Source organism: Strigops habroptila, chromosome 6 (assembly GCF_004027225.2).
Source record: "Strigops habroptila isolate Jane chromosome 6, bStrHab1.2.pri, whole genome shotgun sequence".
Taxonomy (NCBI): domain Eukaryota; kingdom Metazoa; phylum Chordata; class Aves; order Psittaciformes; family Psittacidae; genus Strigops; species Strigops habroptila.
The window spans coordinates 60,149,524-60,171,733 of record NC_044282.2 but is presented as its reverse complement, the minus strand read 5'-3'; the positions used below and the strand labels follow the sequence as shown (position 1 = coordinate 60,171,733).

Here is a 22,210-nt window from a genome sequence, read left to right as displayed (position 1 = left end):
TGGTCATACAGGCAGTGGATGAATCGCCTTCATTCCCTGCCACCATTCCTCCCTCCATTTTTTCCCTTCTTCAAGCCACAGGTCCAGCACCTATCCAACCCTTCCCTGTGCCAAGTCTTGGTTAATGCAACCTTCCCCTTTCTGGTCTCTGGTCATGTTCTGCACCTGGAACCCTTCCTGCCCACATCTGTCCCTGCCCTTGCTGGCCATCCTGCTTCCCTTCCCTCCTCTGCATCTCCCTTATGCCACTGAGCTTCTTCCTGCTCTTACAGCACCAAGAGTGGCAGGAGCTGAAGAACTGGACTCCAACCCTTCTGCCTGTAGACCACCTGCCTTGGGACTCCCTACACAAGGAGGGCACCCCGTGTCCTAGCTGAAAAGCAGAATGTATTTCTGGGCAATAGCATCACCTTGACTCTTTTTTCACCCTTCCATGCAGCCCATGAGTCCTTCCCTCCTACCAGACTCTCTCCCTACTCTCTCCCAAAGGGGATCACAGCCATCAACTCCCATGATACTCTAAAACCTGGCGACGCTAAGCCATTCCCCATTCCTCTGTTCCAGCCACCTCCCCCACATGCTTTCCTTCTCTAATTCTCAAGGAGCCACGGCTTAGGAGCCCCAGCTTAGCATTACATGATGTATGCATCCCATTGTCGCCCCTTCATAGCATAAGCCCTGGATGAATCCCCTTGATTTTAGGGCACGGAATGTTTGTCGGAATTCCTTGCCTTGTTTGTAGTGCTTTCAGTTCTGTATTGGGTCTTTTCTATTATTTATTTGCTAGATATTCAGAGCATGGTAAGATGCATTATTGTTTAGATTTTAGAGGCAGTATTTGCTTTAAATATAGATAACAAAGTAGGGATGCAGCAGAGGGGAGTGGTCTGTATCACACATGCTCTGGAGGCAAAAATTGAGCAACAGGTTAAAGTCATCAAGATAAAAAGTTTCCCCTATGCCACACACTGTCAAAAAAGCTGCTGACCTGGCTTTGGGACACTCTCACTTTATTTGCATTTGATGCTTTTGGGGGTGGCTTGGCTAAAGTTTCAGCTTGGTCAGAGATGTCAGGGGAGGCCACGCAATGAGTTGTAGAGCTGCCGGGCTTGTGGTAGTGGGAAATCCTGGAAGCAATGGATATTTTAGCTCTGCTTTTATTTGGCTTTTTTCAGGCTAATTAAAAAGCGCTGTACACTCATGCATCCACAGATCCTAAAGACTGTGGTATTGGCTTGCCAGATGAAGACCGTATGGGGTCGGGGAAAGAGGCTTGCATTGGCATATCTCGGAGAGATGGGACAGGGTGGAAGAGCGATGCAGGCTTGCAGATTGTCTTAGGCCACATAAAACAGGTCATCTCCCTTTGTCTATGACGGAGTAAATTCTTCACTCCTCCATGCCCATGGAGGGGAAATGAGGAGGCTGGATGCACAAAACGGAAAGAAAACGATGCATCCCTAAGAAATGCTTTAGTGTGGGGGCATAGCAGTGGTCCCAGCAGGGAACCATTTGTTCTCAGGGTGCTCACAGAGGGGCTTTGCCCAAGACATATTTAAGCAGCTTATGGCCATTAGACAAATGTTTAATCTGCAGAAAAGTGAGCCACCAGGCAGGCAGGTGCTCTGGTGTATTTAAGGCCATGGGGCAGCTGAGGCTGTAAGAGAGAGAAGTGGAGGGGACCCAGGGGACAGCTTATCAGAGGAGTGTAGGACCAAGATGGCCAGTGTCAGAGCTTACACCTCAGTGGCTGAGAGAGCAGGTATACAGTTGCCAATGCCAGAAAGGTTTCTGTGAACAGGTAAAAGGAGCCCCTGAAATCACCTACGGCAGCAGAGACAGGCAGAGGGACCCCCAAAACTAACGTACCAAGCCTAGTTGCACCTCTCCCACCGGCATCCTCAGTGTTGCCTCCAGGACCTGAGCCAGCCAGGCAGAAGGTGGCTTGAGTATTGCTCTCCAGATGCGTAGCTCTATCCTCGCAGATGCGGCTGCTTCTGAAGGGCACAAAGGCCAGACAGAAAATCTGCCAGATCAATTCTCGATCTGATCCTAGTTTGCCCTAAATAAAGAGCTGGGTTGGTCTGTGGGAGGCAAGAACAGAGCAGGAATAACTTCAGCTGCATGTGGATGCACCTCTTTCCCAAAGAAAAAGGCTTGGGCTGACGTCTGCGGGGTCCGAGAGCAGCATTTCCAAAGCAGGCGCCGTTATTTTGCAGTTATCCAAAAGATGGCAGCCTTCCCCAAGCCTTCTTCCTCTCCAGCTGGCTGGACCCTGACCATGGTGCATGTCTCACCTTGGTTACTGACACTACAGCTGGCACAGCCCATGGGAGTCGGAGCTGAAAAGCTGCAGAGAGCTGCTAAAAGACATGTCTCTAGCATTGCTTTTGATATTCGGCTAGTGCTGGTTCCTGCCTGGAAAAGTGATCACACCTGCCTCCTCCTGGAAGACGGATCTGGCTTTCCTCTTGGTTGTACCTGAGCCAAGTTACCTTCCTGCTGGCAGACCCAGCAGCTTGGGTTGCTCCTGCAGCATTTCGTCTCCATCCACGGTGCCCAGAGCAGCTCCTTTGGGAGGGAGTGGTTGGATTGGGAACTCAACGAGGAAAGGGCTTTAGGAGCCAGAAATACACTGGCTTGTGGTTTCAGCTCTCTGTGGTCTCTATTCCCAAATTGTCCTTTGCAGAATGACACAATAAGATGGTCTCCACACTTCATTGTGTGGAGTAACTTCATTATGTGGCAGAGCACACTGTGCTACTGTTCAGCCACCTGTTAAAGACCAGTGTGTCATCATAGAATTCTAGAATGGCTTGGGTTGGAAGGGACCTTAAAGCTCATCCAGTTCCAACCCCCTGCCATGGGCGGGGACACCTTCCACTAGACCAGGTTCCTCCAAGCCCCATCCAACCTGGCCTTGAACACTGCCAGGGATGGGGCAGCCACAGCTGCTCTGGGCAACCTGTGCCAGGGCCTCACCACCCTCCCCACCTCTGCTCTCAAAGCTGCCTTCTGCCTCAAGTTTCATTGCAGGAGTTCCTCAGGACTAGAAACAAGGTGCGCTCCATGTATTCATCTCATGAGCTCTGTTCTCCAGGCTTTGTCTTTGGAAGTGGAAGATGGGAACACAAATATAAAATCCATTCTTTTCCAAGCATGCTTTTATCAGGTCACCCTTCTCTCCACATTGTATTTTCAATCAATGGAAATCTACAGACACAAATAAAACCCAGCATCCTCAGCTCTATTGCCCCCACCTCTCTTTCTCGGAGTCTGCCAGTCCAGGAGAAATAAGTCATGCAGCTTATTTCTGGCTCTGCTCCCAGGGTCTTGGACACACTGGAGACACCTCTTCCAGTCAATTAAACAGTGCTAGGACCTGTTTTGTGGCCCTGAGGCCAGCTGGCATTACCTGTTCATGTCCATGAGTGGTGAGTGAGGAATCCTGCATCCCTCCACAATCCATGTCCCTCAGCAGTGGGCATCTTTGCTGTTGTCCCCACCTGGCCTTGCAGCATCCCTGCCAGACAGGAGGAGTCTCTGTTGCGAAACCAGTGAGTGTTTCTCTCCTGCAAACAGGCAATTATGGGCATAAATTTTGGAGGTAAGTATAACTTTTGGAAGCAAAATCATTGGCTTTCTGCTAAGCTGGCTTTGGTGATGAAGGTCATAAGCTTTCAGCTCTTGGTGACATCTTCTGTGTTCTGCTCCCTGACTACCCAGCATTTGGTGTAACTAGGGCACAGGGATGGGGATCCTTTCAAAGAGCTCCCACAGTAATAAAAGCAGTAACTGCAGTGATGCTAATAATGAAAACCCTAGAAAGACGCACTGACTATGGTCAGCTGCAGCACTTGGCCTATGTGGTGGTCAGGACACGTGGGCAATCCAGCCAGGGTGCTTTGCAGCAACACTGAGTGTGCTGGAAATTGCCTTTATCAGCATCCTTAGGTATTTCCAAACAGTGAAGTGAACTGGCACGTCTCAGATGAGGAAAGAAGTGCATCACTAATACCTGCATCCAAGTTAGATCCATTTTTGGTTTGAGCTTTTAAATCTTCTCTCTTTGCTGTACGTTAAAACTGAGTAAGACCATGACTTCCTTCCTCTCAAGGAGAGACAGGGGAGCCCTTTTTCCCCTGTACTAGGGATAACTCCCCCGAGCCTTGTGGGAGATAACACCAGCGTCCACAGCTAAAGACATTTATGGGAGTGAAAGGAAAAAGTCGTCTCAAACATCTGCAGAAGGCAGTGTCCTGAGCAACAGTGAATTCCTCTCCAGGAAACCCGCTCAGTCTCCCTTTGAACCAAAGTGAAGTCTCAGCATCCACAATACCCTGCAGCAGGAATTTCTAAGTGGCATTACTAGAAAAAGAGAGAAAATCATCATGATGAATGGGAGCTAGGGTCAGCAACGCAAGAAGCTGATTTGGGTTGCTTTATGCTTTGTCTTCCAAGATAATGATGAGAAAAGAAAAGCCCTAGATATTTCCTTCCCGTCTAGCTTGTGTGCTCTGCTTTCCACTGCCGCACCAGTGCGTGACCCTATTCTCTGAACCAGAGAGGAGCACACAGTAGATTTTCTGGTTCCTTGGCAAGCCTCAAGAATTGAAAGAAAATCGACTTTGATCTAGAAAGAAATTGAATTTTTGCCTTTTCAGTTTGTCCAAAAAAAGTAAGAAGAAAGAACTTTTCTTTCTTGTCTGGGCATTTTAAATTCCTGTTTAAATAAAAGCACAGGACAAAAAGGGGAAGGAAAGAGGCCATGTGGACTGCCTGTTTAATCCAGCACTGTCCCACAGCAGTGAGGCTGGATAATTCACAGGGAATGTGCTTCAACACAGTCAGGAGAAAAAGGCTGCAAGACATTGCAGAGGATGCCCAGCTTGTGCAGAAAGATGACACATGAGGATGTGCCTTGCGGCAGGCACGTTGTGTTCCCTGCACATTCCTGGTTGGATTTCTTCATCAGAGTGAGATATAAACGAGTGTCAGGAAGGCAAGTGCCTGAGGACTGTTTTTAGCAGCTTGGTAACACATGCCTAAACCATGGTGAGATCCTCCAAAATCGGGTCAGCATGGACAATTTCCAGGGTTTAGGATGTATTTCCCTGACTATTCCTTTTATTTTCCAAGCTCTGCACTGCACAAGGTCAGGTTCTTTGCTATTGTCAGTGGCTGCAGTTCTGCCTTCACCAGTGGGTCACAGATCACTTTCACATTCACCGGATTTTAGTCCTTCATGTGGACCTAGTGATGCTAAGAGATGCTGCCTTGGCCAAGGATAAGTGGTTGAAGGGTAAGTTCCCCATGCTGCTTCCTTGGGAAGAGTCTCCTTGTGATCCAGAATGGATGCCATGGGCTATTTACCTCATCGTGCAAACTCTGAGAGTTACCCTGCTTTGGAGAAAACAGGGGCTGATGAACACAAGACTGCTGAATGGGAAAAAACTAAGTCCATCTGGGGACAATACTTAATTGCTGGTGGCAATTTGCATATTCAGAAGCCGCAGCACAATTTTTAGTCTGTACCAGCCCCAGCTAGGTCCAATCTGTTATGTGAGATGTGACAGATTGCGTCTCTCTCCTCCTGCTTAATTCTCCAGCTATTCAGTACGAAGGAGGCTGCGCTTACAGAACGCCTCTGCAGCACGGCACAGAGCTGCTCACAAAGCAGTGGTCATTACTGTATTTCCCCTCTCATTTTAGTCTCGATCTTACACCATTTAAGCCAATGAGAGCTTTGCTCATGTATTACTGACTCCAGGACCAAGGCCCTGCTGCAGTCCAAACCGAAGGCTTTAGCAGGAATTTGCTGTCTTCTGAGCTCCCTATGGACAAACAATGGGGGAAGAATGGGGGAAACATCAACATCATGGGATACAAATGCTTTAGAGAATTGGTTCCTAATGCATTGGCGGTGCAGGGGGATGAGGGCTGGAGCTAGGACATCCCAGATGCCTGGAAGGTTACTCTCATGTTGAAGACATCTTCTGAAGAAATACAAAGGGGCTTTGGAAACTGAAACCACATCACCTTCATTGGATTATGTCTGGGCTGCTGGGTCAGATTGTCTGGCCCAGAAAAAGAGGTAATGAAAACCTATATAGATGTCTCTGGTCCTACAAGGCAAAGATGGTGTTGGCAGTGTACTATACATCTTGGTGATCATAGCTTTCAGCCAATGCTGGCTAACTGCTCCGAGTATAACACTTAGTGGTTTTGTGGGACCTACTGGAGTCTGATGGCTTGTACTGCAACTTGGCCAGTAAGTAAGCATGAGCTCAGAGGCCACACCTCAGAGTTACCAATGGGGCATGTTTGGTGATGGATACAGAGAACATGCAAAGCCTTGGTGATGGTCATTGCTGATAGATCAATCTCAGTCCAAGTGTGGAACGGACCTCTGGAGGAGAGTGACAGGGCATACAGTGGATTTCTCTCTGATACCACCCCACCATCTCTGCAGGATTTGAATCACACAAAGGCACAACTTCACATGAACAGTCTACTAATAAATTCACTTATGACCCCTGTTGCGAAGAGGTTGGTATGAGAAAGTGCCGTATCTGCGTTTGACTGTATAATCTCCATTAACATGAACCTATCTAGCAAGACTTACCAGATCTTTCCTGATACTTTACACACAATATTTTGTAAGTCAATGGACCATACGCCACATTTCAGGGTGACAACTGGTATTTTTTAATGAGAGGAGCAAACTCCATTTCCAACAAACAAGAAGAAACTAATGTAAACATCACTGTCTCCCTCCTCTCATCACCAAAAATCTTTGCTCTACTTCTTTTTCCTGTGTGTCAGGCAACAGTACATCCTTCTGCAGTCTTCAGTGTGCTCTTCCTTCTCTCCTTTAGCACATGTCCTGGAACAATGCCCCCTGCAGCTCTTTTTTGGCTGGCTTTTGCCTGTAAAAGGAAAGAAAGCTACATCTGCATTGACTAATTCATCATGGTCAACAGAAATACCACCACCACCACACAGTAAAATCTCTCTTTAAAACGTGTCCACATCCACACTGATACTTGGGAATGGACCCTGGCCACTGTCAGCACTTGTCTTGGGAATGGTTTTAGTCCATGTTATTTGGCCAAGAGCAAAACTGAGCCAGTGACAGAGCTGTCAATTAAAAGTGTGGAAGATTTAGTTTGAATGTCAAGCTGAGACCTCAGTCCTGGCACTGCTGAATTTATCAGTATAGTCACACCCTGGGTATTTAGCTTGAGATGAACTGAACTCCTCTGACTCTATCCAATGACCATGATGGGACCCAGTTCATATGGAGACCTCCAGATAGGGGAGGTTCTAAATCTAGGCTGGTGTGGTTCCAGAGCTGAATTCCACTCCAGAAGCCTCATGAGCTGAACCCAACCAAAATCTCCATACAAGACTCACCACCCACACCTACTTTCCTGGGAAAGTCTTTTTTTTAACCTGAATACCTTTACAGTTCACTATAATCTCTCATTTCATCTCCATATAATTTGCCACCTTACCTGGGGTGGCTATCAAAGCCATTAGAAAAACAGCAAACACAACATAGATGATCTTCATGACTGGATATCCACCAGGGTCACAGCAGGTCTGGGATGCAGCTTTGCAGAGAAGTTGCTAAGAGAAAGGCTGGAGACCCTGATATTTATAGGCATTTCTTGACAGAGAGGACAGTGTTAAGGAGGAGTGTGACTTTGCTGTTGTACAAGGACACATTGTTTGCTGCTTAGCATGGTATTATGTCACTCCAACCCAGTGGCCATCTGACAATGAGACGTCCACTCTGTGCCCATTTGTCACTGGCTCTTTGAAGGCATCTTATGTGGCCTGTACAGGCATCTCTCCCTTGAGACCTGGACTCCTTTCAATCTGGCTGCCAACAGACAATTGGGACCATTAGCCCCTCATCAGGAGATGCGGTGTTGACTTGTAGGAATGGTTGTGGTGGACAGTGTTACAGCAACAAGTTTTAGACCTCTTCTTCTTCCCTTCTAAAACAGAGACCTGAGAGGGCTGCAATGGACATACAAGTTGTTATAAAGCTGAAATGTCTTTCCTGCATAAAAAGCTCTGACTGTCTGAAGATGAGTCTAAGCTAATCATTTGGGTCTCAATTCAGTTTCCTAAACACAGACAGCACTTCTGAAATGCCCCAAGTTTTTCCTGCTTTCCTACATCAACTATGTCCAATAGATTTGGAAGCTACTTTCTGCAGATAGCATAAATAGCAACTCATTTTTCATCTCTGAGTGTTGGACTTTGTAAACATAAATGAATAGAATATAGCAAAGCACTAAGTGCAGAGGTGACCAAAGAAGAGTGGCAAGTATCTTATGCTTTTATTGCCCACCTAAACCCTCCTTCACTACAAGCTGGGAAGAAGAATTTACATTTATATCAGATTGTGATTGATGAGTTTCTTCCCTCACTTCCTGCTCCCTTGTGCAGAAGCAAAGAAATACCACAGCACCTCCAGTCCAAGAAGAGACTGAACCCAAGTAGAGACAGTGTAGATTGTGTTCCCTGGCAATGAGTGAATATTTGAGACTGAACAATATTGGCACAGGATTATATCTTTCCCTCCAGAACTGCCTGTGAGCATGCTGGGGCTATCTGCCCTGGAGAGCAAAAATTGCAGAAGCACTTGCTCCAAGTCTATCCACCCTGAGCAGGATTAATTCAGAGATAAATACACCTGTATTCTTATTTCTCATGTGGGTGGCTCCTTTTGTTCTGGATGTCTGCACTCTTTTGATAGTCCATGGAGACCTACTCAATAAAGCCCATCGCATGAGGCCTGTGAGGGCCTATTTGCTTCTCTGTAGCCCACTCCTGGGCATCTGCTGAAATTTTCATGGAAAGAGGCCTGTCTTATGCTTAAAGGAGACATTGCTGAACTACCCACATTTTTCAAGACATCCTCATAAAGCCTGTAGCCTGAAAAAGCAGTAAAGAAATGAAAGATTCTCCCTTCTCTCCAGAGGGTTGTGTTCAGGGCCATAGAGAAGACAAGAGAGAAAAAGATACCTTCTTCCCAATTCCCTACCCCATAGACCATGGGCAGCTCTGCAGGTTGTCAGTGGATGTTCAGGCTCCTTTTTAGTGCTGATGAGCCTTTGGGCTGTGCTTGGAGAACCTGTGCTAATGCTTTATATGGGATCATGGGGACACCAGTAACCACACCACACACTGAAGTTCCATCTCCTTTTTTTCTCTTTTTATTTATAGAGAGGAGGGGGTGACAATTGGGTTGGGCAGTTGAGAAGCTGCTCCCAAAGCCACCGCGGTGCCTCCTCTTCCCCAGGGGCTTCCTTTGCAGCTCCTATTTCCCCTTCCAGCCGGGCGGGAGGCAGCAGTAGTACTTGCAGTCGGAGGAGAAGGACCACACGTCCGCCTTAGAGCACTTGCTGGAGCAGTAGCCCACCTTGGGGCAGTGCTTCCTGATCTGCCCATAGCCTGCAAGGGGGAGACAGAGGGAGAGTGGTTGGATCAGGAGAGATGTCTCTGTGCGCCACTGTCTTGCCCTCCTGTCACCTCCAGGTACAAGTGTGGCACAAGTGGTCACAAGGATGAGACCCTGCTCATGAGGAGGTCCTGGTCCATACTCCCACACATCCACATTCCTACCCAAGCCCAGCCCCAAAGCAGGAAAGGACCTTGAAGAGCACAAGCCTGAGATGGTCCTGGTGCATCTTTCTTCCCCCAGCTGGTGACTAGAGGACCAGTTGATAACACAGGTGTGGTTCTGGAAAGAGATGCTCCTAAGGAGAACACATTCATTCCCCTTCTGAGAGACAGCCCAAAAGTAAATTTCATAAAGATGCTCATCTATGCAAGACTGCGCAGATGTTGCACCTCTCTTTCAGAGACAGAATCAGTGTTCTCAGAGCAAAACAGCAAAAGCAACATCAAGCATTTTTCAAATCTTAGCTGTCAACTCAGGTCTCTGTACTCACGCTTTTAAAAATTGCCCTCTTACTCAGAAATGGCTGAAAGGATGCTGCAAAGGTCTTGAAATTGGCCCCACAGCAGCCTTGCAGTCCCAGAGACAGGTATAAGCAGTAATATCTATGTCACATCAGTAAATCAAATGTCCCCAGGATTAAGCATTGGCAGAGAAATCGATTTGCATAGAAGAGTCCCTCTGCTACTATGAAACTCTCTGAGTCCTCAAGAGAAGTGGCCACATCTAGCCTCTTGCCCAGCCTGCGACTCAGTCCCGAACTGCATGGTGAAGTTTTAACCTCAGTTACTCCTACACAAATCTCTCTAAGGTAGTCCTTATTTCATTGTCCTTTGAAACAAGTTATTAAAGTACCCATCCAGGTTATAGCAGGCACCTCAGATATTCATAACTATTTTCAGGAGCTAAAGATATACTTTAAAAGTAGCATAGAGCTAGTATAAAGCTCATCTCACCCTATTTGTCATCTTACCTGGAGTGGCCAGGGAGACCAGCAGGAAGACAGCGAAGACAAGGTAAAGGAACTTCATGGCTGGAGTTGATGCAGGATCTCAGCGAGGCTGGAGAGAGGAGATTTGGAGAGAGCTCGAAGGGAGGAGGTGATGTACAGGGAGGCTGCAGCTGCTGGGTTTTATAGAGCATCTCCCTGCAGAGTGGAGGATGCTGGGGAGACACGGGAATCCATCCAAGTCGTGCTGGACGGGCAATGACGGCACGAGCACCAGAATTGCCCATGTGTGCCCAAGTGTGAAGGCAGCCACCTCTGTCCCCCAGACCTGGTTACCCAATATCAGATACGATATCAGCATGCTGACTTTGATGAGAGCACAAATGAATAGGGGTTGTCAATAGCAGAGTTGTTAGGACTGTGCTGATGGGTCAGAAGGACCTGATGGAGATCTGCAGGTATAATGATAAGGGGAGAACAAGATGAGTATCACGGGGTTTCAGGCCTTTCCCAACCTCTGGCAGGGATGCAAATGCATGGAATAGCACTGAGTTGTGGCCACGATGCACTGATAACTCTCCCTCTATTGTCCAGACCGGTGACCATGCGGGGCTGTTGGTTTGGAAAGGACCCCTTGTTCCCATCTCCACTCGAGAAGGGAACCATGTCTGCAATATCTCTCTGATAAGTTTAGCAAACATCATGTTCAATGTAGTCTCTATTGTTGTCTCCTCTTGCCCTTCTGATGAATGACAGACAGGAGCACTGGGGCTGACAGCTCTCAGAAGCCTGGATGAGCTGACCACTTACAGACACTTTGATCATCACCTCTTCCTCACAAATCCTCCAGGCAGACCTGAGGCTTCAAATTTGAGCAGAGCTCTGCAAAGGAGCTTTTCCAACCCCAGGTCACTGGGCTGTTTAATAGCTTAATAAACAGCCAGCAAAAAAGAGAGGTGACTGGTGAAGGGGCAGAAGCTGCTGCAAAATTATTGAATACCATCAAACCCAAAACTGCGAAGGGCAGCAGATGGATCTTACAACACTGAGTAACAGGGCAACAAAATGTCAAATGCTGAACTAGTATCAGTTAGTTTAAGGTTGTGAATTTGGAAAAAATATATAATCTCTGTACAAATGACGGGTCTGAATCACCTAAAGCTGGTTAGGAAAAGGTTTGGGAGCCCTTGAAGAGAGTGCTCTGAAAAGAGAAGATGAGAACCAAAAACCAGAAAATTGTACATTAAGAAATCAGTCTGTGGGGTATCACACTATGGTGTGTGCACTGCTTATCTCCCACCCCTGATGGCCTATAGTTGGCAAGAAGAGGTTTGTCAATTTTATGTTTAAGACCTTTAGTGATGGTGTTTCCACACTCGCCCTATTCAATCTTTTCTGCTGTACAAAGGCTTTCCTATAGCTCAGGTGAGGACCTCTTGCTGTGACTGGAGTCGTGGACTTCTTTTTCTGGCCACCAAGAGTAGAAGATATCCTTCCAGTGCATTTCCTTTTCTGGATTTAAGGACTGTGATGTTTTCTGTCTTCTCTTTCCTCATCATTATTATTCCACTTGCTTCAGTCTTTTTTTGCTGGTCACATTTTCATAGAATCATAGAATATTTTGGGTTGGAAGGTACTTAAAGCTCATTCAGTTCCAACCCCCTGCCACAGCAACCTTCCACTAGAGCAGGTTGTTCCAAGCCCCACCCAACCTGGTCTTGAACACTGCCAGGGATGGGGCAGCCACAGCTTCTCTGGGCAACCTGTGCCAGGGCCTCACCACCCTCACAGGGAAGAGCTTCTTACTCAGACCTCATCTGAATCTCCCCTCTGTCAGTTTAAAGCCATTCCCCCTTGTCCTGTCCCTACAGGCCCTTATCAAAAGCCTCTCTCCATGTTCCTCGTTGGCCCCTTTAGGCACTGGGGGCTGCTCTAAGGTCTCCCTGGAGCCTTCTCATCTCCAGGCTGAAAAAGCCCAGCTCTCTCAGCCTGTCTCCATAGCAGAGGCGCTCCACCCTTGGAGCATCTTTGTGGCCTCCTCTGGACTTGCTCCAGCAGCTCCATGTCCTTCTTATGTTGTGGTCCCAGAGCTGGACGCAGGGTTGCAGGGGGGTCTCCCCAGAGCAGAGTAGAGGGGTAGAATCCCCTCTCTTGACCTGCTGGTCATGCTGCTTTCTTCTCATACTTTTGTTGTTTTGTTTCTTTTTTTTTGACTTTCTCTTTTCTTTGTCTTCTTGCTTCCCTGTCATTTTCTGATCTCTCTTCACCGCTTTCACTGCTTTATTGAAGCACAGTGTACAGAGCAAGATGGATACACTTTCCAAGGGGTGTGCAGTGCAGTGGGTACATCCCGTGTTTTATGAACTTAGCTTTTGTTTATACTTGTAGTACAGTTGGTGCTGGTTTATCAATACCATAACGTTGCTCATTTGTGCCTACCTATGATCTACTGCAACCCTAATTTTCCCTTAAGAACTGCCACACAACCATAAACTCCTTGTTCTGTGTTCTCCAGCTAAGTATTCTTGTCTGTATAGACAAGGTAGCTTTACCTATTACTTAATTTAATTTTTTTTTACTATCTCTTTAGCATGAAATGATCCACTGGAATGCTAATCCTGTCCTCTTTGCAGCCCCTTGCAACTTCTTATCTGTGAATTTAGTAAGCACACTCTAAACAACCATGCAAATGATTAGCAGGATAGAACTGGACTCACAACAGATTTCTGATCAAATGTTTTATGGCAATTCATGACTTAGCTTCATTTACATGTTTGCCTACACCCCTTTTAATCAGCATCATAGTCCTTTCTGAAAGACTTCAGGCAAAATACCCAAACATGTCTCAGGACAAATCAACGTGATGATAGTCAGGCCAAGAGCAAGGTCCTGCACCTGGGTCAGGGCAACCCCCAGTATCAGTACAGGCAGAGGGATGAAGGGATTGAAAGCAGCCCTGAGGAGGAGGACTTGGGGGTGTTGGTCAATGAGAAGCTCAACATGACCCAGCTTCAGTGTGTGCTTGAGCCCAGAAACCAACCGTGCCCTGGGCTGCATCACCAGCAGCATGACCAGCAGGTCGAGGGAGGGGATTCTCACCCTCTGCTCTGCTCTGGTGAGACCCCCCCTGCAGTCCTGTGTCCAGCTCTGGGGCAACAATATAAGAAGGACGTGGAGCTGTTGGAGCGAGACCAGAGGAGACCACAAAGACGCCCCGAGGGCTGGAGCACCTCTGCTATGGAGACAGGCTGAGAGAGCTGGGTTTGTTCAGCCTGGAGAAGAGAAGGCTCCAAAGAGACCTTAGAGCAGCTTCCAGTGCTTAAACAGGGCTTAGAAAAAAGACGGGGACAAACTTTTTCGTAGGACCTGTAGGAACTGGAAAAAGGTAATGGTTTTAAACTAAAAGAGGATAGATTCAGACTAGACATAACGAGGCACTTTTTTACAGTCAGGGTGATGAGGCCCTCACACAGGGTGCCCAGAGAAGCTGTGGCTGCCCCATCCCTGGCAGTGTTCAAGGCCAGGCTGGACAGGTCTTGGAGCAACTTGGTCCAGTGGAAGGTGTCCCTGCCCATGGCAAGGGGTTGGAACTGGATGAGCATTAAGGTCCCTTCCAACCCAAACCAGTCTATGATCTTCAAAGATGTTGCAGAGCACCACACTGGGGGGAGACCCTTGAGGAACCTCACTACCACTGTTTGGGGATGGATGCACCCTGAAAACTATTCCCCATGATGGATCTATTCCCAGTAATGTCCATTGTGTCTGTGCCTTGCAGACTGTGTCCAGGGCTTATCAGGAAGGTGCCCAGACTGAATTCCTGCACCTCTGGGCAGCAGCTCTGTTGTTGGCAGCCCCTGCTGGCACTGGGTTGAGCAGAGCTGAGCCTGGCGGCTCTGTTTGTGCTGGCGGCGGAGTCCTGGCAGCTGGATCTGGGAATTGTCCCCATGTGAGCAGTGAGGAGAAGCCACTGGAGCATGGACCTTTCTGGCAGATGCCTTTGTGAGCGGGACCAGTGGGTCGGGGTGACACTGCACACACCGGCCAGCTAACAACGCCTCCTTGGAGATGTGTTTGCTCAAGCTTCTCCTCCTGCCACACTGCTTGTGGCAGGAGTCCCTCTATAAAACCCAGGACCTCCGAAGTTCCCCACTGTGGCCATCTCACACCCACTTTGCTCCCAGTGTGCTGAGGTCTCTGCTAGCCTCCAGACATGAAGGTGCTCTGTGTGGTTTTTGCTGTGCTCCTGCTTTTCTCCTTGGCCACCCCAGGTAAGATGGCAATGAATGGGGGTGAAGAAAGTGAGGCTCGGGAATGGGTTGTTGTCCCCTCTCCAGCCTTTTTACATTGGGGTGGTGGGAGGTGGTTCATCTCACCCGGGTTTGCGGTGGAGATCAGCTACCCGCGGCTGGCTCTGGCTGATGGTTTACGCAACCTCGCACAACAGATTTGAAGTAAGATGAATGCAACACTGCAAAAGCCTGTGTGTCCTGCACATCTTGCCAGCAAGCTGCAGTGCTGACATATGTAGAGGGATGACTTTTAGGAATCCAGCTCAATGGGGACAGAAAGCATAGGTCCTATTCTATGTTGGTCTGAACCTGAAGGTACCCTGTGCATCAGTACCACCCTGGAACCAGCAAGGAGATAACTTCTGGGGATCTGCCCTCCTATGATACCTGATGTCTTCTCTTTCAACCCATTTCTCTCTCCTTCCCATCACAGGGTATGGGCAGTCCAAGGGCAGTTGTGGTGGGTACTGTTCCCACATGTGTGCCAAGAGGGATGAGTGGACTTTCAGCCAATCCTGCGGGAAGATGTACTGCTGCATCCCACCACCCAAAAAAGGAAAATGATTGTGAAAGTGCCCAGCCATGGAGGAAGAGCAGCACTCGCAGTGGAGCTCCCAGCACTGTATTCATGGTGTGACAGACACGGTGTTCACTGCTTTGAAGTAAAGATGGGCAGATACGATTTCTGTGTGCTGTGTGGTTCATTCACCTCCTGGGTGGGGAATGCCAGGAGAGGTTCTGCAGCCAGACCTCTCTGAACTGTGATCAATACACACCTCTGACAGCCCCACACCCATGACACCAAAGTGATACACGGGAAGAGAACAGGATTTAAGATTTTCCCATTGTCCCATTGCTTCAAAGCAGGGTGGTGACGAAGCCTGGGGAAGAGCCAATTGACTGATATTTTGTCTACCTTCTCCACAAATTGCAACCTAGTTTAGTTTTAGGGGACACAACAGCCCCCAAGTCCCCATCAGTCCCATCCAGCCGCTGCACTGGGGACCTCAGTCCGACTGGGGATGGGTAGAGACTGGAGCCACCGCATTCTCCTTGCACCCCCAAAATCCCATTCCTGGGGTCCCTATAAAGCATCCTTATCCCAGTGCAGCCCTCAGGTTTTGTGGTCCCATGGCAGTTCTGGACACCCTTGCATAAAGCAGGTAACAATTCAACATAGCCAGTGACCAGATTATTCCGGTGGGAGTCACTGATAATGGAAGAACAGACAAGGTGATTTCTTCGGTGTCCTGTTCCCTATGATAAACCATTCACTCCAGGCTTTCTGCAGGGAAAAATGGAGCAGTCTAGTGTTGGTTGGCTCAGAGCACCCTGGCAAAGGGCAGTCAGACAAGCATCAGGAGCAATACTGGAGGGTGAAATGTTCGTGTCAGAAAGGGTCAACTCCCTAACTGGCTCATGGGACACAAAACAGCCCTGTTTCTCTGAAACCCTCCAGGAAATAGAGTAAGTTTTCAGTCATGGGTCCTTTCAAGCCCAGGGAAAGGGTGCACTGGTATTCACTGGACTGAAGGATACTGCAAAAGAAGAGAGGAGGTACAGACCACTCCCTCTTACAGAAAGACTGCTTAATTTCTGCAGGGGAAAGGTCTGTGCCTCCTCTCTTCTGCAGCATCCTTTGTGGTCAGCAGAGATTTTGGCATTACAACCAGTACACGGGGGGGGGGGGGGGGGGGTGGTGGTGGTGGAAGTAATTTCTTCCTAAGGCTAATTTCTGCCTTGTTCAAAATGCCTCTGATTGTAATGGGAGTCTGAATACACAGTGCCTGCAGGCATGTCTTTGCTGACAACCAGAGAGGTGAATCCACCCTTTGTGTCTGTATGGGCAGCGTAACGTGCTGCAAGGGGCTCACTGCCAACCACTGCAGTGCAAATGACTGTGCACCAGGCAATTTTGGCGAAACGGATATAACCTAGTGAGCAGCTTTATGCTCCTTTATTTTATCCATAGCACATAGAATAAATGTGTAATTTGATAACTTTAAAAACTTTATCAGTTTAAAGACTGACCAGGGATACAGGAATCCTGATAAAGCTGAGGGATTTCTCTTGATATTTTTGTTCTTAAGAGGAATGAGTCTGTTTTCAAATGAGGTGCATAGTGTGAGATACTGGGTGTGAGGGGGTTAACATCTAGTCTATGGAGGCTGAGGTCAGGCAGGGATAGGCAGCAGGCAAATGTGACACTTGGGACAGGATGGCCCATCAAGAGCCACAGACTTCAAGCTTCACCTGACCCTGTACAACAGGGTATGAAAGAAGGGAAATTCACCTGAAATAACCATGTGTTAGTAACAAAAGTTCACAGACATACGAGGTTGAAATTTTGATAAAATAATAAAAATTTCAAAAGGAAACACTGAACAACAACAACTTTTACTGTTTCTTGCCTGTTTTTCCCCAAGAAAAAAGTAAGAATTATGTGAGGGAATGAAAAGCCAGGTGAAAGCGAAGGAACTACAAAACAGGTTTTGAAGTGGTGTCTCTTGCTCTGCTGCATCTCCAGGTTTCAAAATGTTTCTGCAGCTAAAGAAAGTTTCCAGCACCAGTAGTTTATTTTCAGTTTCTTTTGTTAGGAGAACGACTGTTCTCCCCTGTTACTGCCTCTGTTATCTGCAGCTGTGCATCTTCCTGGGGCACCTTGTGGCAGCTTTTGGGGAGTACAGGGACCCTCCAACTGCACTAAACAGGAGGGAAGACATGGGGTTGTTTACCCTGGAGAAAAGGAGGCTCAGGAGGGACCTTATCGCTCTCTACAACTACCTGAAAGGAGGTTGTAGTGAGGTGGGGGTCAATCTCTTCTCCCAATTAACAAGTGATAGGACAAGAGGTAATGGCCTCAAGCTGCGCCAGGGGAGGTTTAGGTTGGGTATGAGGAAAAACTTCTTCAATGAGAGGGTTGTCAAGCATTGGAACAGGCTGCCCAGGGCTGTGGTGGAGTCACCATCCCTGGAGGTGTTTAACAGACATGTAAATGTGGTGTTCAGGGACATGGTTTAGTGGTGGACTTTGCAGTGCTGGGTTAACAGTTGGACTCGATGATCTTAAATGTCTTTTCCAACCTAAATGATTCTGTGACTCTGTGATTCTATGGGTCCTGTTTTGGGGATTTCAGACTGGGATTTGACATGGGTGTAATGCAAGGAGGGAGGGAGACATGCTTCATCTTCTCCTTCATCTCCAGATCCCACCTCTTCTATCAGCAGAAGATTGGATTCTCCAGAGGAACCCAGCGCTCCCTGTAGTAGAGAAGCTCTTGAAGACATGGCATGTGCGCTAAAAATATGATCTCTCTCTAATTTAAATTTGTTCATATTACAAATTCTAGCTATGCCAAGAAGCAGATTTATGTCTTGGAAAGCATCTTTTACACGAGAAATAGTTGAATATTTATACCTTACCAAGCCAGTACTGATAATTACTGAATTACAGTGTTTTCATATGTTTACAGAGAGAAAACACCAGCTACAGTCTCACTGACCTAGCACTAGGAGACAAAGACATAACAACTGATTTCTCAGCACTGCCTTTGGTATGCTAAATAACAGATAAACAGCAATCAGTTCTGAATAACATACTGTGCTTGGTTCAGAGTTTTATCCTGGGAGAGCTACTCTGCAGCACAGATCATATGGTACTTACACTCCACATCCAACAAGGGATGAAAAGGCCACTACTTCTCTGCTTAATTTCAGTAAGGAAGCTACATAAAAATGGGGAAATTGTTAAAAAGAAGACAAAAGGGACAGCTAAAAAGACTTAAACCCTTGCAAATAGATTTTTTGCAAGCACTGTGGGAGCTATTTAAGGCCACTATATCGGAGACTCGGAGAAAATGTATGACACCTATTAAAAAAAACCCTGAGAAAGAGCAGAAGAAAAGGTCATAGCAGAACAGTGGGATGAGGGTGGTTGTTAGAAAGAAGCAGCTAAAATTGTGTCCAAACACAAAAAGTAGAAAAGATAATCAACTGTGCCTGACAAAGTGTAAAACACAATAATGCACTCAGCAGAGAATTGTAGAAAGAACTTGCAAAAGGCACAGAAACCTCTTAAAAGAAGTCTTTATTTTTCAAACACATCAGGAACAGGAAGCCTGATGAGGAGCACATAGGGCAGGAAATGGTTAGAGCTGTAAAGCTAATAAAAGCTAAGGCCACTCCATGGATGCTAAATGAAATATCGGCAGCTGAGTTCACCTTAAAAGAAAGAAGGGAAGATTTCATACTGAGCTTTCCTTTGTGGGGACTCATCAAAGGATTTGTCTTAAATGTAAAAGAGGTGGAAGAGGGGGAATAAACAACAACAAATCAAACAATCACCCAGATCTTTTTCCCCAAAAAACTCCTATGGGAATTCAAGGATTAAATAGGTGTCCTCCTGATGGCAGTGTGTGATCTATTGCTTAACAAAAATCTACTGTGCAAAGATGGAGAGATGCTAAAGTTATGAAAAAAAAAAAAACCCAACAAAAAACCCCCCAAAACCCAAACCTACACTGAAAATGTCCTACAGGATTGCAAGCCAGGAACATACCAGTTATAAATTAATAACATGGAGGAAAACCAGGAAATTCTGTCCTAAAAACCTGCTAATACTCCCTGAAGGAGGCAGTGGATTTGAGCACCAGAGAGACTGGGATGCAGAGGGCAGGGACCAGCACTATGGGGCCAAGTTGCCTGAGAGTGAGATCATGGGCAGCACTGGGGGAGGTCATTGTTGGGACTACAGTGGTAAATTTGATCATAAAAAGGTCTGGAAGAGTGGTTGAATGGGAAGGTGGCAAGATTTGTTACTGGAGCTGCATTGCTCAGGGTAATAAATGTGATGGCTATGGAAGGACCTCACTGTTTTGTGTGGCTGGCTCACAAACTGGCTGATGAAATTCAGTGCAGATCCATGTAGAGTGATGCACATAGGAAAAATCAAACTAATTTTATATGCCAAATGAATGGCTCTCTGTTGGCTATTTCATTGCCCAGTAGAGACTGGGATTCAAGTAATCAGGAGAGGAAGAGAGTGCGGGGAACGGCATCGTTACACTTGTTTGGGAATTCCAGGCGCACATTTTGGGACCCTTTATCTGCTCTTTAATGATTTTCCCATTTCAGAGAAAGTGTTTGTTTCCTTTTAATGACAGCTAATGCCCACGTGCAAGAAGAAGGAAGAGTTAGAAGCACCAAAACTTCTATGTGCCATTCCAAGAGTGAAACCTGAGGATCTGGTGATCCTTCAGCCTCCCTCATATCAGGGAAGCATCAACTAGAAAAAGCCCTGATGGGTCATTGCTTTGTTATTTATACAAGCTGCACCCCAGCAGAAAGGTCCATGTCCTAATGCAAGAAAAGCCGGTGCAGGCTCTGCCCCGATTGCAGTCTGTGACTATAGGTAGGTACGAGTGACAGAGAAGCAGATGGGCATATTAACACGAATCATTGGACCAGACGTTTTCATTATGCCTGGCATTCCTCTTTCTTCCAGGGCAGATGTACTGACTGTCGCTACAAGAAGAGACAGATCTTTAAAATCTACAGCACCAGACAATATGGTAACTCCAGATTTGTGTGGAAAGTGGGTTTTTGCTGCTCTGTGCAGCTTGTTTCCTTTAAAATGCTTCTGTGGAAGTCATATTTCACTCAAAATAAGATATAGAGGAAAGCAGTGGGAAAAAGTAATTCTTACAACCAGGATCCCATTTATTATCACCCTACAGCTTCTAGAAGAGGTGCTCAGAAAAACACCCTTTCCTTTGAATCTGCAATTTATGGTGCTGTTTTAATTGGTACTTACCATAATTCCTCAAGTTACTCTGGCTGAAAGACATATGAAAGACAAAGCGTTTTTTTCTTCAAATACCTGTCCTTTCAAGATGTGGAATGCTATGAAAGCTTCACACAAGAGGGGTGAATAAATGACTGCATTAAAGTGACGTGGTTTTAAATGAAAAACGAGCAATTCATGTTCACTTCGTTATTCCACTCCTGCACATGTTCTGTTGCAGTCTATAAATATGAGGGTTTCTCTGTTTTCTCACTGAAAAATATGGTTTCTTTTCCAGATTTGCCTGGAGCCCTGTGAACCCCAAGTCTAAAGCCCTTCACTTTTCTTTTACTTTTCTTACTAAATTCACTGGTCAAAGTAAATGTATTAGAAGGGAAATACAGATGATGACTGAGGAAGGATCCTTTTCTGAAAGAGTGAGAATTTCCACAATGATTTCAGCGTACCAAGACACACAGGTGTCTTGTAAGATACTTGGGCTCACATACACCAAATCAAGTCCTAGACCACAGAACATCCTAAGAGAGATTATTAACAGTGGCCTAATTGTCTAACAGAGAGAGCTATAGTTCCTCCAGAGTTGGTGAGAAGGTATTTTGACAACACCAAAGTTCACCAGTCAGAGCTGATGTCAGAGATGTGTTCTGTTCCCCAAATTGTTCCTTTCCTAGGGAAAATGAAGCGGGCAGCTCGCAGCCCCTTTTCTAATCTGCTGCAGAGATTTTGGTTATATTAATTCCTCATCCAAGGTCCAGAGAGTTCATCAGAAATGGTATTGGCTTTATTCAGGCTGTCTATGTATTTACTGGAAGAGAAGGAGATGGAAGCTTGCCACAGGCCAGTGTGGGTTTATCCTGCTTGTAGGTAGCTCCTTGAATGCCTTCTGCAACTGCTGGTCATTACTAGGTGGTCTCTCAGTGCTCCCTTTTAGGTCCCTCTATCTACATTTTTCACTTTTACAAGTCCCTGCTTTGTTGCATTGTGTTCCCTTATAATTCTTGGGTTTCTCCAACCTTGTGGATCTTTCTCCCCACAATCCAGGGACACCTTCAGATGCTACAAGATTTCAGCAGACCTGATCATTACCAGCACTCACAAAACCACAGCTAGGACACAGGAACATGAAACAGGACATCACTAAACAGACAATGACCCAGTTCTTTATATGGAAGTTTGTATTGGGTTTGCATGGCAAGCTTTTGGTACCAGGGGGTGCTACAGGGGTGGCTTCTGTTAGAAGCTGCCAGAAGCTTCCCCCATGTCCAACAGAGACAATGCAGCCGGCTCCAAGACAGACCCACCACTGGCCAAGGCTGAGCCCATCAGTGACAGTGACACTGACTCTGGGATAATGTGTTTAAGAAGTGGAAAAAAACCCTGCTGTGCAACAGCAACTGGAAGAGTGAGAATATGTGAGAGCAGCAGCTCTGCAGACACCCAGATCAGTGAAGAAGGAGGGGAGAAGCTGTTCCAGGCACTGGAGCAGAGATTTCCCTGCAGCCCATGGATATCCCCCTGCAGACCAGGGAGGATCCCACGTCAGAGCAGGAAAGAGACTGACCCTGTGGGAAGCTTGTGCTGGAGCAGGCTCTGCAGGAGCTGTGGCCAAGAAAGATGAGGGTGGACATAATCATCACATCAGAAAAGGCTGCTGCAGATAGGCCCTTTACATGACCTGCTAGGGCTGCT

At 46.9% G+C, this 22,210-nt stretch overlaps 2 protein-coding genes across 2 annotated transcripts; one reads left to right on the top strand and one right to left on the bottom strand.

Annotated features, from left to right (window-relative positions):
- Positions 1-9,235: 9,235 nt before the first annotated feature.
- Positions 9,236-10,575, bottom strand: LOC115609603 (cygnin-like). Its single transcript, XM_030490019.1, has 2 exons — positions 10,452-10,575; positions 9,236-9,471 (listed from the first exon to the last, which is right to left on the bottom strand). The coding sequence occupies exons 1-2, from the start codon at positions 10,507-10,509 to the stop codon at positions 9,338-9,340; spliced, it is 192 nt and encodes a 63-aa protein (XP_030345879.1). The 5' UTR covers positions 10,510-10,575; the 3' UTR covers positions 9,236-9,337.
- Positions 10,576-14,640: 4,065 nt separating this feature from the next.
- LOC115609605 (small basic protein 1-like) lies at positions 14,641-15,308 on the top strand. The gene is made up of 2 exons (XM_030490021.1): positions 14,641-14,698; positions 15,153-15,308. The coding sequence occupies exons 1-2, from the start codon at positions 14,641-14,643 to the stop codon at positions 15,281-15,283; spliced, it is 189 nt and encodes a 62-aa protein (XP_030345881.1). The 3' UTR covers positions 15,284-15,308.
- The last annotated feature ends 6,902 nt before the right edge of the window (positions 15,309-22,210 follow it).

What these genes read in the sequence shown, in the direction of transcription:
- LOC115609603 (XM_030490019.1), bottom strand. Translation starts at nt 10,509, where the DNA reads ATGAAGTTCCTTTACCTTGTCTTCGCTGTCTTCCTGCTGGTCTCCCTG. An exon ending in GGTCTCCCTGGCCACTCCAG is followed by an intron (nt 9,472 to 10,451) that starts GTAAGATGACAA and finishes TCCCCCTTGCAG; the next exon opens with GCTATGGGCAGATCAGGAAG.
- LOC115609605 (XM_030490021.1), top strand. Translation starts at nt 14,641, where the DNA reads ATGAAGGTGCTCTGTGTGGTTTTTGCTGTGCTCCTGCTTTTCTCCTTG. An exon ending in TTTCTCCTTGGCCACCCCAG is followed by an intron (nt 14,699 to 15,152) that starts GTAAGATGGCAA and finishes TTCCCATCACAG; the next exon opens with GGTATGGGCAGTCCAAGGGC.